We start from the raw sequence: 18,194 nt of genomic DNA on the forward strand, positions 1-18,194 counted from the left end.
TGAATTATTAAGGTAATATAAAACAAATCCACCAATATGTCTGATTCTTCATGATGTTTAAGGTCAATCCCACCATAAAGATCAACAGTAACAAAACCCGCCTGTAAGAAGAATGACCAGCCTATGAATCAACTTCAGGACTTTAATGAAAGCAGGGATGCTAGTGTCAGGTAAAGTAAACAAACAGGTAAACAAATACAACATTTTACTCTATATATTTAACTTATGTAATACCATGTTATTTAAATTTTACAGCCATGAAGTCCTGAACACATTTAGATCAAAACTGATGGAGAAGTTTAAGTGTCTGAATGAGGGAACAGCAAAGCAGGGAAACCCAACACTCCTGAATGAGATCTACACAGAGCTCTACATCACAGAGGGTGAGTGTGGAGAGATCTGTATCGAAAATGAGGTGAGACAGATTGAGACACAATCCAGGAGAGCAGCAACAGAGGACAAATTTTGGCTCCTGTTTTGTTCTCATTATATATGCTTCCTTTGGGGTCTATCTTTACCAAGCACAAGCTGTCATTTCATTTGTATGCTGATGACACCCAAATTTATTTGCCCCTGAAGCACAACGACAAAACAGCTTTGAGATCCTTAGCTGCATGTCTGGCTGATATTAAGTCTTGGCTTTCTTCAAATTTTTTGCACCTTAATGAGAGCAAAACAGAGGTTATGGTTTTTGAGCCTTCAGGCACCTTTAATTATGATTAGGGAGACTTAGTTTGTTATGAAAGACCCTCTACAAAAAATGTGGGTGTCATTTTTGAATCCTCACTCAAATTTGACAAACAGATAAACTCTGTAGTTAGATCTTGTTTTTTCCAACTACGATTGTTATCTAAAACCAAGAGTTTTTTAACCTTTTCTGAGTTTGAGAGAGTGATCCATGCATTTGTGTCATCTCGGCTGGATTATTGTAATTCTCTCTATGTTGGAATTAGTCAATCTAATATAAATCGACTTCAGATGGTTCAGAACGCAGCTGCCAGACTTTTGACTGGTACTCGCAAGTTCGAACATATTACCCCTGTACTGCGCTCTTTGCACTGGTTGCCGGTCCACTACAGAATTGATTTTAAAATTTTACTTTTTGTTTTTAAAGCTTTGAATGGTTCAGCCCCTACTTATCTTTGCGACCTTGTGAACCCAAAAACCTCTGTTAGATCTCTGAGATCATCTGAACAAAAATTACTGATGGTCCCTAGATCTAGATTAAAGCTGCGAGGTGACCGGGCTTTTTCTGTTGTTGGGCCAAAGTTGTGGAACAGTCTCCCGGTCTCCCTCAGATCAGTTTCATCAGAAGCGGAATTTAAATCTAAGCTAAAAACATACCTTTTTTCTCAGGCATATAACTGTTCCTAGACTTTTTAGACCATTTATCAGTGTTCTGATTTACTCATTCTCTCTTTTTTTTTGCATTGCGGTCTTTATTATATTTATGTATGTATGTATGTATGTATGTGTTATGCATGTTTTTGTGTATAGGTGTGTACTGTGTGTATATGCGCATGTATGTATATTTGTGCATGTGTACATGTATATGTGTATATATGCATATGTGTATATCACTTATTTTATACAGGGTTTCCGCGGAGTCATAAAAAGTCATAAAACGTCTTAAATTTAATAATCAGAATTTTAGGCCATAAAAAGTCATAAAAACGTCCGGATTTTCCATACAAGGTCATAAATTTCATTTAGCCACGTCTTAAATTGATATGCTCGTTCATTCGTTGGTTCTACAATTGCTTTTTCCCCCTGAAAATGCGCTGGCGGCATAATGTTAAATGCACAGGTTAAATGCGCCAAAAGCGGAACGCTCATTTGAAACGCGCGCCACACGAACCATTTACCCGCTCGGCTCCAAGTCCAAACGGCAGCGCAGCGCGAGCTCAATAGAACTGATGCGTTTACTCTGATCGGTCTCGGTCACAAGATCCAGTGAGAAGTGCTTGAATTCAGCGAAGAACACACTGTCTCAGTGATTTAAACCAGTTTAAAGGCAGATTAAACAGCGCTGACCAACAGGAGAAACTCTGCACAACGATACAGTCTGAAGGCTTTTCGGTCTGCAATCTCCCATCATTTATCATGGATTTACTGTAACGTTAGCCTAGTAATATTAACTGCACCATGTGGGATATACATATTGAATTGTATTATATTATTAGTGCTGATAATGTATTAAAGGACTAATGGAATATTTACAGTATTTAATAATGTATTTAGGCTACTGTTTTTCATACATTTCCTGAAGATACGTGCCATCAAAGTTAGGCAACACAAACCTGGTTCAAGACTTGGCCCCTATTAGCACATGCAGAAACTAAGTAATTATTTTCCCAATAAAGATATTTATTTTGTTAAGGACAAATGACAAATGTCCTACCTCAGATTTGTGAAATGTTCACCTGTTTTAGCAAGTGTTTGTCATTATATTTTCTGACAATAAAGAGTAAAGTTAGTTTAAAACCACAATTAAAGCTCTGGTTTCTACAACTTTCACTTAGAAGCAACAGTCTGCCTTTAAACTTGAAAGAAATAAAGATTTGACATTTATCGTGATAATTATCGATATTGACTAATATAAAACAATTATCGTGATAATTGTTTTTGGCCATATTGCCCAGCCCTAACTGAAATCTCCCGGTCTATCACAATGGGAAAGTGTACATTTAACGAGCCATGGCTCAAAGATGGTGTGTTTAGTAGTTGGCTCAAGCCTGTTGCAAATAATCAGTATCAAGCATATTGCACACTGGGTAAGAAGGCGTTGGAGCTGTCTTTAGGCATTTAAATAATACATCTTGTTACTTTCAATGAAAGTCAATAAAAAAAATAAACTTTTGAAAGGAATTTTAATGATTTTTCGTAATTCGTGTAGGTCATAAATTTCAATCATAATGGTCATAAAAAGGTCTTAAAAAGTCTTAAATTTGACTGACCAAACCCTGCAGAAACCCTGTTTATACCTTTTTAGTATGATATTGTACAGCACAGTGGTCAACTATTGTTGTTTTTACTGTGCTTTATAAATAAATTTTGATTTGATTTGATTTGACAAACCCATCAAATGCAATGACATCTTTAAACCTTTACCTGGACAAAACAAACCCATCACAACTGTGCTGACAAAGGGAGTCGCTGGCATTGGAAAAACAGTCTCTGTGCAGAAGTTCATCCTAGACTGGGCTGAAGGCAAAGTGAATCAGGACATCCAGCTCATATTTCCACTACCTTTCAGAGAGATCAATTTGATGAAGGACAAAACACTCAGTCTTTCAGATCTTCTTCATGTGTTTTTCCCTGAAACAAAAGAAATGGAAATATCCAGTGACAAATATAAAGTGTTGTTCATCTTTGATGGTCTGGATGAGTGTCGTCTGTCTCTGGATTTTCAGAGTGATGTGAGGTTTTGTGATGTAAGTGAATCAGCCTCAGTGGACGTACTGCTGACGAACCTCATTGTGGGGAATCTGCTTCCCTCTGCTCTGATCTGGATCACCTCTAGACCAGCAGCAGCCGATCTCGTCCCCTCTGAGTGTGTCCATCGAGTGACAGAGGTACGAGGCTTCAATGAGCCACAGAAGGAGGAATACTTCAGGAAGAGAATCAGTGATCAGAGTCTGGCCAATACAATCATCTCACACCTGAAGTCATCAAGGAGCCTCTACATCATGTGCCACATCCCAGTGTTCTGCTGGATCTCAGCCACTGTTCTAGAGAAGATGTTGAGTGAAGCAGAGAGTGGAGAGATTCCCAAGACTCTCACTCAAATGTACACACACTTCCTGATCCTTCAGTCCAACATCAAACAGGAGAAAGACTATGAGAAGAACCTGACAGATGAAGACATGATCCTCAAACTGGGAAAAGTGGCTTTTCAGCAGCTTGTGAAAGGCAATGTGATCTTCTATGAGAAAGACCTGAGAGAGTGTGACATTGATGTGACAGAAGCATCAGTGTACTCAGGATTGTGCACTCAGATCTTCAGAGAGGAGTCAGGCCTGTATCAGGCGAAAGTCTTCTGCTTTGTTCATCTGAGTGTTCAGGAACATCTAGCAGCTTTATATGTGCACCTCTGCTTCACAAACAACAACAGGAATGTATTTGACCCAGTCTCTGAACCAGATAAGTTGTTTGTATTAAAGGACTGGTTTCAAGTTAAGTTTAAACATGTTTCATTTTCTGAGCTCCATGAGAGAGCCGTGAATGAGGCTCTACAGAGTAAAAATGGGCATCTGGACCTTTTCCTGCGCTTCCTTCTGGGGTTGTCAGTGGAGTCTCATCAGATTCTCCTTCAGGGACTAATGACACTGAGAAGAAGAATAAAGTCTGACAGCAATGAGAAAACAGTTGAGTACATCAAGGAGAAGATCAGGACCATTGACTCTCCAGAGAAATCCATCAATCTGTTCCACTGTCTGAATGAACTGGGCGACCAGTCACTAGTCGAGGAAATACAACAGTATCTGAAATCTGGAACAATAAGTGAAGCCAGACTCTCTTCATCTCAGTGGTCAGCTGTAGTTTTTGTGTTGTTGACATCAGAGAAGAGTCTGGAGAAGTTTGATATTAATACATTTGTTGGAGAAAACAATAAAGCTGAAAAACTGAAGGTTCTTCAGAAGCTGCTGCCCGTGATTAAAGTTCAGTAAGTATCAGTGAAAACTATCACTTTACTGTTAAAACAAAAGAAAATAAAAAGCTCATAAATCTAAGAAACATACAAACATTTATTGTATCAGTAATAGGAGCAATATGGCAGCATACTTGATTTTATTGTTTTTCTGATTTTTTTAAATCTATTTTATTGATGTGAATAATGACGGGGAGATGTGATTGGGAAACAATACAAGCTGACTCAAACTTGTGTTAAAGCACCTGACACCCAATGTCTTCAACATGAGGATTCATTTAAAACAAACAAGTTTAATGTTACAAATGATTTATAAAGTAGTTTTCCTGGCAACAACGGACAAAAAATTTAATATTCATATAGCATGTTTATTGGTTATTCACCTGCAAGGGAGGCCAAGAATTCTAGCCCAAGAATGCGGTCTTACATTTAGAGCAAAGCGAGGAGTTAGTTGGTTTAATTTTATGTTGTATATGTCGTGTCTGTTCAGAATCTTGTTCTTTTGCACACTGAGAGTTTGTTATCCTGAGTCCATGTCCCATTTGTCTTTTATTCACACTTAACTCTCTCCAATTGTAATCTGTGACACCATTACTTCAAGGTTCCTGAGTAATTTTGAGACAATGCCATCCATTGGTGACCAAGTGCAGTGTTTTCTTTACTCCATCTACAAATTGTCTACTTTTTCTCAATTTTCTATTGCTTTTTGTTTTCAGTTCATAGTGTTAACCAAGTATGATTTTCATCTCTCTACAGTTTGAGTGATTGTGGAGTCACAGAGAAAGATTGTGCTGCTCTGACTTCAGCTCTGATATCAAACCCCTCACAACTGAGAGAACTGGATCTGAATAATAGAAAACTGCGAAATCCGGGTGTGAAGCTTCTCTCTGTTGTACTGAAGGATCCTGACTGTAAACTGGAGAAACTCGGGTAAGATCATCTATGGTATATCATAGTCAGACATGTTATTGTCTTCTGTAAGACTAAATCAGGGTTCCACAAATCTGGCACTGGAGGGCCGCTGCCTTACTGAGTTTAGCTCAAACCCTGATAAAACTCTCCTTCCTGTAACTCTGAAGACATGGATTAGCTTGTTCAGGCGTCTTTAATTAGGGTTGGAGATAAACTCTGCAGGACAGCGGCACTTCAAAACCGGATTTGAGGAACCCTGGACTAAATGCTCTGATGTAAATTTTAGGGCTACACTGCAGAAAATAAATTTCTTTCTCAGTATTTTTGTTTTCTTTTCTTTTTTGTATTCTTAATTGAAGATAAATTTACTTGAGAAGCAAAATAACTTAAAATGTTAAGTCTTGTATACTGAAAAATTGCTTATGTATCTTGATTTAAGAATTTTTAGATATTAGATATTTAGACTACGTCTGGATCGGATTCAGAACGATGATCAAAACACAGATGGAGTAGATAAAGTCCAGCAACCCCCCCAAAGCTTCACAGTCCTATACCTCGTCCTGCGTCGACATTTCATTAAGTAACATTAGGCAGTTTTGATTTTACATTTGCGTCTGCTTACATACGTGACCCGTTCTGGCAAAATGAGTCGCAATGAGCAATTGTTCATGACTGAGCTACACCTGTTTGACTTTAATAGTCAAAGTCAATTTTGAAAAAAATCGAGTTAAAGTTTTCTGAAGGTTCCAAAACAAAATCATCTACCAACCATACCTTAAAATCTTGGGTAATAACACCACATTTGGCACACACCACCGAGTCAAAACCAAATATTTATAGGAACAATATATATTCAACTTTTTTCCCCCATGGTACCACAATTGTTTGATTAAAATTAATGAAAAAGACAGCCTATATATTCAGACCTACTGTACTGCACAGGTCTAATATAATGTTACACATCAGCTGTTTTTCCCCAACAGTTAACCAAATGTTCACTTAAAGGTATAGCGGAGGATCTTTCCAAATTTTAGATAAGACCCGCCCTCTCCACTTTTTGAAAAGTTTGATTGATTCACCAGAATGATTGACAATTAGGAGGACCAATAGTATAGGTTACCCACCAGGAAGTAAAACATCCTCCGCTATACCTTTAAGACATAGCAGATTATGTTTGCTTGAATACTCGCCAAGACAGATATTTTGAAACACTGTAATTCTGTGTAGGTATAAGAGTATATCGGGATCACGCGCTGTCTGAGGCGTCTTTGAGGCACGCTTCGGATGTGTCAGTCAATGTGAGTAAAATCACTTTGTTTAAATCAGTATGAGTTTGAAAATCACATTTCATTGGTTCAGACTCATGCCATCGAGAATTCGCTATTAATATTCACAAAGTTGGATTGCTACGTTTTAAAACAATACCAAACTTGTGCTGAGGGAAAGCACAGTCGTCGAGAAGCGAGCAGAGAAAACTGAATTTTTCATGGACAAAGGAAAACATACAAATAAAGATACTTTTAAATGTTTAATTGGTATTTTGACCCTTGGGATCACTAGATGAGGGCTTAATGAACTCATTTTTGTGAACACCTCAAATTCGACCATTTTGCCTGTAGCTCAGAATGATCCTGTACGCATTGACTCATTTTGCCAGCACGGGTCACATATGATATTGCATGTTTCTGCTTCTTCTTCGCCTGTGTTTTTATCAGGAGATTTAATACTTTTTCAAAAGTGAAAGATCTCAAACTAAACCGCCTTCAGTGATACATGTGTTAAATAGTTGTTGTTAAGTGTTAGCTTATTATATTTATGTTGAAATTTTATGGATTTAATTTTTACATTTTCCATAATCTGCCTGTAAATGTTTGTATCTCCCAGGATACGTTTCCCCTTTGGGAGTATAAATTAATTGGAAAAAAGAATGTTTGTTTGGCAATGCGTGTTACAACATTTTAATAACAATTTTAAAACATGTATTCTCTCATAACTTTAAACATTCTTTGTAAAATTCGGTCGAACAATGCCTGTTTATGAATATATTAGCCTACTGTATCATATTTAATATGCAAATTTCTAGGGCCTATGAATGATCAATATGACCAAAACTTTGCTGAGAAACATCGTGTACACAGTCTTCTTCATGCCTTCTGTCCTCTGATTGATAGTTTATACTTAAAAAACAAAAACAAAATTCAAGTAAAGTCCTTTTGCTCAGAAAGTTTTTATTTTTATAAATGTAAATGTAAGAAACATTTATTAGACTGAAGCAACTGGGGTTTATTGATAAACCATTTTTTTTATGTTAAAAATTGCATATATGATCCATAAAAGCCGTGTGTGTGTGTAATGTGATACTCAACAAAAAACAGATGCTAACTTGTATATGCATGCATGTGTTTTTTTTTTTTTACGTAATACTGTTTTTATTGCATTTTCTTAAACACTTACACAACAATGTACATCACATGTCTGTAACATCACATATAATGTACAAAAAAAAAAAAACAAAAAAAAAAAAACAAACAAACAAACACCGGGGCTCATATTACATGAAAAGTGCAATAGCACAACCAACATTGGATAATAAAGTATGTACTTTGGAAGACAGAGTTAACAGTACACTGCAATCAATAATAGCCACAGATAAGATAAATAAAATAAAATAGGATTAGTGCAAATTAAAATGTATTTTCAAATGAATATACTACCTAATCAAGCATTTTGTTCCTCCTCTATTATATTGTTCATATCCCCTTGCTCAATAAATAATAAAAAGGGACTCCAAATCCTCTTAAATTGGTCTTCTTTACCCTTAAGAATATATGTTATCTTTTCCACTGCAATGCATGAAGATATTTCTCTTAACCATTGAGTTATAGTAGGCCTTTCTATCTTTTTCCAATAAATGGCGATGAGCCGATTAGCATGTAGAATACACATATCTATCAATACTTGAGTTTCCTTTTTGATTTTCCAGTTATCTGGATGAATACCAATAATGAAAAGCCCAGGATCCAGTGGCAATCTCACTGAGACTATATGCCATATCATATTATTAATTTCTTTCCAAAACTCTTTTATTTGATCACATTCCCACATACAATGAATCAACGTGCCTTTTTCACTGTTACATTTAAAACAAGTATCTGGTATGTTGCTATGAATTTTATTTAGTTTTACCGGGGTTATATAAGTGCGCATAAGCCAATTGTACTGTAACAGTTTTAGTCTGCTGTTAACTGTCTGTGTTTGAGCTTTTGTACATGTTTGCTCCCATTTTTCCTTATCTATTTTTAATCCAAGGTCTTGTTCCCACATGGCTAATCTGGATGTAGATGACTCCTGAGAACCTAACAATAACATGTTGTATAAACAAGATATGTGTCCTCCACCAAGGCTTGGTTTAGATATACATTTCTCTAGATTAGTTAGCTCTGGTTCAGCCAGTCCTTGTCCCCGGGCAGTACGTATAAAATTCCTAATTTGCAAATATTTATAATAATGTTTTTTAGGGATTTTGAACTTATCAGTAATATCAGTAAATGACATTAGAACGCCATCTTTGTATAGATCTTTAACTTTCCACACACCATTCTGAGCCCAGAGTCGAAAGCCTAAATCCTTTCGACCAGGTATAAAATTATCATTCCCCCATATTGGGCTAAATACAGATAGAGACTCTTTTTCCTTTAGATGAATTCGTACTTTCCCCCAGACATTAATCATATTCAGTACTATTGGATTAAATGATATTGCACTCAAATTTTTCTGTAGTATTTTTATATTGGTTGAATAAAGATACAAGTTAAAAGGAATCTTCGATTTCACAAATAAATTTTCTATTTCTAGCCATTTAGGAGGAGCACTTGCCGAAAAATGAAACATTATCGCTCTTAACTGGGATGCCCAATAGTATGCTTGAATATTTGGGAGTTTCAATCCTCCCCTATCGTATGGTAGGTAAAGCAAAGATGTCCGGACTCTTGGGTGTTTATTATTCCAAATAAACTGGATAAATATTCTTCGTAGAATGGTGAAAAATGAAGTAGTGGGGGGCAAAGGGATATTTTGGAAATAATAAATTATTTTGGGTAGTGTATTCATTTTTAAAATATTAATGCGACCGATTAATGAGATTGGTAAACCTGACCATCTATCTATAGACTTAGTAATTGAATTTGTTAGGGCATTGTAGTTCAATGAGGTTATTTTTTCTATATCTGCCACAATCTGGAGTCCTAAGTATGTAAATGAATCTGTAACATTAAGATTGGAAGTTATGTATGATAATTTTGACTTTTCCTCTTGATTGAGAAATAAAATAGAGGATTTAGACTGATTTATCTTATAGCCAGAAAATTTCCCGAACCTTTTTATGAGATTGAGTAAAGCTGGAATAGATTGGCTGAGCTCTGTAAGAAATAATAAAACATCATCTGCATATAGGGATATGCAGTGTGTTATTGAGCCGATCCTAATTCCACTAATGTAGCTTTCATCCCGTACTGCAATAGCAAATGGTTCAATTACCAAGAGAAACAAAAGTGGTGACAGAGGACATCCCTGCCGGGTGCCTCTGTTTACTTTGAAAGGCCTTGAAATTATTCCATTGGTCAGAACCTCTGCTGTAGGGTGTGTATACAATAACTTAATCCATGAGCAAAATACTTCCCCAAAACCAAACCTTTGTAGAACCTCCCAGAGGAAAGGCCACTCCACCCTATCAAAGGCCTTCTCTGCATCTAAAGATAAAATTGCTGTATCTGGAGAATCCTTTTTATGATGTAAAATATGAAACAACATTCGTACATTGTGAAATCCCTGACGGCCTTTCACAAATCCGTTCTGATCACGGTCCACTATATTTGGTAAGACATTTTCTAGTCTTTTTGCCAATATCTTACTAAGTATCTTTGTATCAGAGTTTAGTAATGAAATTGGACGATAGGATTCACACTTTGTTTTTAATTTGTTGGGTTTAAGAAGGAGCATAATCAGTGCACCTCTTAAAGATGGAGGGAGTACACCTTGTTGGTATGACTCTTTAAACATATTTAAGATAGGAGAGGCTAATTTTTTCTTAAACTTCTTATAAAAATCTATAGGAATTCCGTCTGGTCCAGGAGTTCGACCACCTCTCAGATTCTCAATAGCACTTAAAACTACTTCTTCTGATAAATCTGTTTCAAGATTGTATTTTACCTCATTAGAAATCTTAGGAATTTTAATCTCATTTAAAAAAGTTTCTTGTTGTTTCCTATCTTCTGTATATTCTGAGCTGTATAAAGAGCTAAAAAAATCTTTAAACGCATTATTTATTTTAACAGGATCCGCCGTAATATCTCCCCCCTCTTCCTGAATAGAATTAATAGCACTTTCGGATTGTAACTGTTTGATTCTCCATGCTAAAAGTTTCCCTGGCTTTTCGCCTTGATCATAATAGCTTTGTTTCAGTTTCATCATACTGCTTGCCACTCTAGAGGCGGACATCTCTTCATACTGGGCTCTAAGAAATAATATTTCCTGATCAATTTTTGTATCATTAATTTGATTTTGAAATTGTCTTTTTTCTAGGTCTTTCAATTTAGAATCCAGAAGATTTAACTTTTGATTACATAATTTTGATTTTGTTTTAGTGTAACTAATTATCTGACCTCTAATAAAGGCTTTAAATGCTTCCCACCTAGTACTAGCTGATGTTTCTGAAGTATTCATATCGAAATATAGGTCAATCTGTTGTTCCATATATTCAATAAACTTTGAATTTCCTAGCCACTTTGGATGTAATCTCCAGTTTGGTGGGTCACTTCTTAAATTGGCATCCATGTATATCAGAGATATGGAAGCATGATCTGATAGTACCATACTATCATACCAACAGTCCTGAATCTTTGACAGGAGAGGTGCTGATATAAGAAAATAGTCAATTCTTGAGTGAGTCTTGTGCGTACTTGAGTAACATGAGAATTGGATATCTGTGGGCTTTTGGTTTCTCCATATATCAATTAAATTTAAGTCATTTATAAAAGATTTTAGTACTTTTCTTGTTTGATTGTGTGACCGATCGACTCCAGAAGATCGATCTTTACCCGGATCTAGGGTGCAGTTAAAGTCACCTCCCATTATATAGTGACCCTGAAGTGAGGAAATAGTTAAGAATAGGTTAGTAAAGAATGCAGCATTATCTATATTGGGACCGTATACGTTAATTAAGTTTAGTGTTTCTGACAAAAGGGTTCCCTTTATAATGACATACCTCCCCATAGTATCGTATTTTACCTCAGACATCTGAAATGGTATAGATTTATGAATCAAAATAATTACTCCTCGTGCTTGGCTACTATAAGATGCAGAAAAAACTTGTCCAGGCCATCTCCTTCTAACCCTTATTATATCTTCAGATCTTAGATGTGTTTCTTGAAGGAACACAATTTTGCACTGCAATTGTTTGAGTCGGAGCATGACCTGCTTGAGTTTTGTAATATTGTTAAGTCCCCTACAGTTCCAGGATGTAATTTTAAGCTTTACTTCTCTAGACATTGTTATTAATTATATATGCAATGCACCCTTTTCTTCTATTCAACACTTGAATGTCTCCAAAATACACCAGAATGAACATATTCGTAAAATTATAGACCAAAAATAAAAAGCAGCCCCTAGTTGAACAATTAGACATAGAAAAAGAAGAAAAAAAAATACAAATTAAACTAAATGAACACATTTCCCAGGTCGTTTCGACCACACTTATCCCCTGAATTTAACTTCACTAGAAACAACACGGGTCCACCGACTCTCTCTCCCTGAGGAACCGTTCTCCTTATGTCAACTCGCGCCAACACTTCCGTACTTAAGCTCTTTAGTATGTAGCTAACTATTTACACTGATAGGTTATGCAAAAAATAAAAAATAAAAATATAATAAAAATCAGTAAAAATAAAATAAAATACACAAATAAATAAATTATATTAAAGGATGGGGGGCAAAATATAAATTTCCCCACACAGGTCGGTGAACATTGTCCAACTGATTACGTTTGCACTCTTTCAGTCGCAACCCCATGCCCATGCAAAAATTAAATAAATAAATGAATGATTGACTAATAGTAAAACTAAAAATGATCAAAACAAGTGTATAAAGTGGGCATTATCAAAGTCTAAAGTCTCTGGCATTATATTTTTAATCCAGTTCATTACATCAGTGACTCACCCTATTTCTATTGGACTCTACTCTGGTGGATTGTCCAAAAAGGTTTCAACTTCTCCAGGGTTCTCAAAAGTATATAATGTTCCATTGAAAGACACCTGTAGCCGTGAGGGGAAGAGGAATCTGTAATCCAAACCTTTTGCTCTAAGCTTTTTCTTGACCTCGTTGTAGCGCTGGCGTTTCTTGCTGACCTCGGCTGAAAAATCAGGAAAGAGCATCACTCGCTTGCCTTTGTACAGAACCTCTTTTTTTTCTCTGGCCGCATTCAATACCCGGACTTTGTCTTTGTAATTGAGGAACTTCATTATTAATGCCCTCGGCGGTGCTTTGTCGTCTGATCTGACACTTGCGATTCTGTGAGCTCGTTCAATGATCAGCGGAGAGCGAAGAGGTTCTATCCCCAGTGCGTCAGGAAGCCAATTTTCCAGAAAGCCACACGCGTCCCTGCCTTCAGCTTTCTCCGGCAGCCCCACCAACCGTAAGTTGGAACGCCGACTGCGATTTTCCAGATCTTCTGTTTTAGCAGACAGCGACTTTATTTTGTCTTCCAACATTTTAGCTGTAGATTGCAGCTTGTTAACGGTGTCCTCGGTCTGAGATATTCTCTCCTCTGCTTCTGACAGTCTAGCGGAGCAGTCACGTATTTGATTCTTAACGTCCGTCAAGATGGTTAACACCGATTCAAATTTAGCAGAAAACTCAGACTTTAGTGAGATGATTGCTTGGAAAATATTATCCAAGTTAGCGGGATTACTTTCCCTCGATGTCTCTGCGTCTGAAGACTCGGCCTCCGAACTTTGTGTAACACCCGCTAACTTCACCTCCTCGTGGTCTTCGGAGGCGGAGAGCCCTTCATCTCGATCTGATTTAGACGTTTTTCCTCCTTTATTTTTCGACAATTTAGGTGCCATATTTGTTAGGAATATATGAAATATCAGTAAATACTTTCTATTAGTAATGCAAGAGCGATTATTGATGAAATTAGATGAAAGTGGAAGCGACGCAAGATAACGTTACCGCTTATCTCCACGCCATAACCGGAAGTCCGCATGTGTGTTTTTTTTGTTGAGTATCATATTTATACATCGCTTTTATGGCTCATACTGTCAGAAACACAGGGTTAGGACTAGTGTGAAAACTTGAACACAGTCAAAAGGTGAACCCAAATGCAGAAAACCAGATGACAGTTCTGGGAAATATCTTCAAATCTTGTATTTGATGAAAAGGAACGTCCAAACTTTCCTAGGATAAATCCAAAAAGTAAACTCCAAAAAACTTCCACAAATAGATTGACAACAGTTCCAAAAAGTAAATCCAAAAAGTCCACAAAGTAAATCCAGAAGGAATTTGAAAAAAAGTTCACAAAAAGATCTGTGAGTACTCCAAAATTTCAAAGAGCAAAAGTCAATTAAACAAAACAAAGGAACTATACCAGGTACACAAATTAGATTTAGATAACTCCAAAAGAGGCACAGCAAGAGAATGACCTAGACTTGGTCATGGCACTGGAAACACTGAGCAAAGTACTCAGGAGAAGGGTGACTTAAATACACAAACAGGGAACAAGGCACAGGAGACATAATGACAGAGACTGAAAACCAACAAGAGACACAATGAACATATATAATCTATGTGGCCAAACATAAGTGTAAAACCTTGACACCGGTGTTGTGCCTGAACGCGTTCATTGAACGATAGATAGTTCATGAACTCGTTCATATTTTGGGCGAACGTGAACTGAACGTACTCTGTTACTGCCTGATGAACGTTACTGTGAACTCGTTCATTCTGGTGTCTGTGAACGGCACGCTCTCTCAGTTTAACTTCGTTCAAAAGGGTGCAAGATTTCTATAGAAATGTATTTGTCCCGTTCGGAACCTCCGTTGTCCCGTTTATTGACGCTGATCTAACCACTGATGTATGACTGAATCTGATACAACAGCAACACTTGATCACGACACCGGTCATCATCCAATCACAGTCCACACTCACGCGCATCAGACCCAGAGATCAGACCATACGAATAACAAACTCTAAATTGAGAATTAATTATTATTTTGGGACAAATCATTGTTTGATTTGCGCACAGAATCCTCCGCTGTCTGGTCGCTTCGATCCGGACTCGCGCTAACGGCAAATCCCTTTCACTCTCCGACTGGGTTTTGATTTCGGCAAATCAGTTTTAACGAATTCAAACAACGTGATTATTGTGAGTCCAACATACATCCAGCCACGCAAGAAAGCATCAAATCATCCTGAGTCGAATAATATACTGATGTGATTTGCTGACCAAGAAACATTTATACATTAATTATTATTAATGTAAAAAAAAAAGAAAGAAAAAAAAATCAGGATTCTTTGATAAATAAAAGGTTCAAAGTAAATTTATCCGAAATAAAAAAACGTAGCATTATAAATGTACTTGCTGAATAAAAGTAGGCTATTAATTTCTTTAAAAGTAGTGTATAATTACAAAAGCTTTCTATTTCAGATAAATGCTATTATTTTGAACTATGGTTTGTGTGTAATATGACTTTAATCAAAACAAATGTGTTGTCTGAAAACCTTTTAAACGCATACGAACCTGAAATGACATATAGGCCTACTGTGTTATGTTGGCCTAGCCTATAGCCTACAAATATTTTTGAGTGTCCCTCATTTTCCTGTAAAGAACCATGCACGATTGTCCCGCATTTGTTTAGTTGGCAACCCTACCCTCAATGCTATGTAAACCCTGGTTGGATAAGGATTTTAAAATTGGATATGAAGATGAAATCTGACGCATAGTTTCAGTGTTAAAACTGATAACATAATTGCTGTCTGTGGTTTTATATGGGCTGTGGCAATAATTTTGAAAAATAATAGTTTGCAGCAACATATTGAAAAAAAGAACTGAACTAGTTCATTTTTTGGAACTGTGAACTTTAGTTCAAAATTTGAAGTTTGAACTATGAACTGAACTAGTTCATTTAAAAATGTGTTAACTGAACTTTGAACTAGTTCATGTAGAAAGTGAACTTTCCCAACACTGCCTGACACATATATGCAATTCAATGCAAATCAATAATAATTAAGAGATGGAAAATGTTCCCTAAAAGCCTGTTGTGTCATATTTGACATTTATATTAACATGAAAAAATGTCAAAAGAATAAAAAATGTAACATTAACAAATGGTGAATAATCAATAAACCCAGTTGCTTCAGTCCAGTAAATGTTTCTTACATTAATTTATAAAAATCATGAATCATTAATAAATCATTTCTCAGCAAAAAATACTTTATTTGATAAAAAAAAAGTATAAACTATCAATCAGAGGACAGAAGGCATGAAGTAGATTGTGTGCAAGAGCAAAACAGAGAGGCAGAAGGTAGCATTAGGAAGACAGAAACAATCACTGCATATCCAGTAAAACCTCATGGTATGTTCACTGTCAGCAACAGTGTTGTCATAATTATCAGTTTAGGTTTGACCATATTGGTTTCACTTTATTTTAATGGTCCCTTGAACACATTCTGTTGACTATCAGTACAGTTGCACATGTCTACTAACTCCCATTGGAGTGTTAATAGATTTATTAGTAGACTAGTAGGGTTAGTGTTAGAATAAGTTGGCATGTAGTTGCAAAGTTACTTATAGTCAGTAGTTAACCTACCATACTCTTGTGTGCTTTCATCTTCACGATGAGTCTGTCACAGAGAAGAGGTGTAGTTGTGTTTGAGCTCATTTAGAACGGTTGGATTTATGAAGAACATGTGTTGAAAGCTCTTTGTTTTTCTTAATTTTTTTATGACTGATAAATCTCCAATTGAAATTTAGACATATTTAATAGTCTGTGTAGAATTGTGGCTTGTACGTGTTGATCTGAACTGAGAGAGTGAAGAGTGTGTCATTGTTCTCTACAGGTTGAGTGATTGTGGAGTCACAGATGAAGGTTGTTCTGCTCTGGCTTCAGCTCTGAGATCAAACCCCTCACACCTGAGATATCTGGATCTGTGGGGGAATAAACTAGGAGATTCAGTTCATCTGCTCTCTGCTGTACTGGAGGATCCTCACTGTAAACTGGACACACTGAGGTAAGATTGTCTCTCTGATTGTCACACATGTCTTTGTCCTCAGTAAGAATTTTAGGACTAAAATTAGCTTGTAAAATGTTCTGTAAACACTAAATCTCAGCACAGAAATCACAGGTGTACACAAATGTCTAATCTCATGATCTGGTATTAGTGTTCATTTTTACATTCTTTTTAAAATATATCCTTTAAATTTTTTCAGTATTTCATTATATTCATTATGTTCAATAATTTTAGTCTGTTTCACTCTGACTACAATGACAACTCTTTTCCCCCACGTTTACTCAACAGTGTTTTCCCTAATGATGTTTCTGTGTAATAATAGTGTTTCCCAACCCTGATCCTATAGTTCCCCCGGCACTGCATAGTCCTTAATCGTTGAAGTTTCTGCTTTGAACAGCTCTTTCCGTGGCTACAAAAATACAATTCTTCAAAGTAGCTTTTCAAACACTACTAATGTACTAATATGAAAGATAATAAGCAAAAGAAATGTAATAACTTCATGCTGATCTTCATTATCTTATATGCAGGGAAAACACCTGAACTTCTGCGGAGCAGTAATGAATAAAGTAACATGGTCAGCGTCGCGCTGGTGAGATTAGTTTGCTCTGTCCATTCGGTTTCGCTAGCAAACACGTCCTCCCTGCGATGTCGAGTCGGTCACACAGCTCGGTCCATTGAGCCGCACCGATGATGTCAGCACGGCACGAGCTCTGTAACACCGCTCCGTTTCGTCCCACTGTTGGTGTGTTTGGCTTCCCATACAACTCGTTACAACTAACAGACATTGCTTAAAAGAGTTTGTGAGACGCGCCAAATTAAACAGAAGTGCGGACACACAACTTCCTTTTCAAGGGAAATTAGCCATCATCAACTACCGAAATCTCTTCTTATTTCAGTAATGCGTATGAATGAATTTCACCAAGGTTGATCAATGTTTTTTGTTCCACTAGTGTTGAGGCTTTTCAATAATTGTTTCCTATACGGCCCTTCATACTGGAGATCTCATAGTTGTCTCCTCCAAAGTTTAGAAGAAATCTCAGCAACATCACACACTGTGCTCAGAGTTTTTCCCTAAACTAAAGACCCTGGTGGTCTCATTTTTGTCTCCTCCAAAGTTTCAGACAAGAATGAACATTGATCTAGTTCATTTGTACAGTATGGTGCACTGGCAGAATAGTTTTGTATAATTAGTGTAGAAATATGTGAAATGCTTATAAATCATTAAATGTTTAAGTTTTATAGACCCCATTATTACACATTTTTCAAGTGTCCAGACATATATTGTTATCCATTTAATATGAAGAGACAATTTTATTAGTCTTTTTCATTATAAAATATATTATGAGTA

The 18,194-nt window shown here is 36.5% G+C and overlaps 1 protein-coding gene across 1 annotated transcript in view; it reads left to right on the forward strand.

Moving 5' to 3' along the window:
* Positions 1 to 53: 53 nt before the first annotated feature.
* Positions 54 to 18,194, forward strand: part of LOC309510207 (NLR family CARD domain-containing protein 3-like) — a gene marked incomplete at its 5' end in the record, with an annotated part of 36,948 nt that continues 18,807 nt past the window's right edge. Inside the window, 5 exons of the mRNA XM_082191244.1 lie at positions 54 to 103; positions 256 to 415; positions 3,069 to 4,666; positions 5,408 to 5,581; positions 16,676 to 16,846. Coding sequence (XP_082047370.1) covers positions 54 to 103; positions 256 to 415; positions 3,069 to 4,666; positions 5,408 to 5,581; positions 16,676 to 16,846 — 2,153 coding nt within the window. The remainder of the gene's footprint in view (positions 104 to 255; positions 416 to 3,068; positions 4,667 to 5,407; positions 5,582 to 16,675; positions 16,847 to 18,194) is intronic.

Source organism: Leuciscus leuciscus (genome assembly GCF_965113295.1).
Source record: "Leuciscus leuciscus genome assembly, contig: SUPER_11_unloc_4, whole genome shotgun sequence".
Classification (NCBI taxonomy): Eukaryota; Metazoa; Chordata; class Actinopteri; order Cypriniformes; family Leuciscidae; genus Leuciscus; species Leuciscus leuciscus.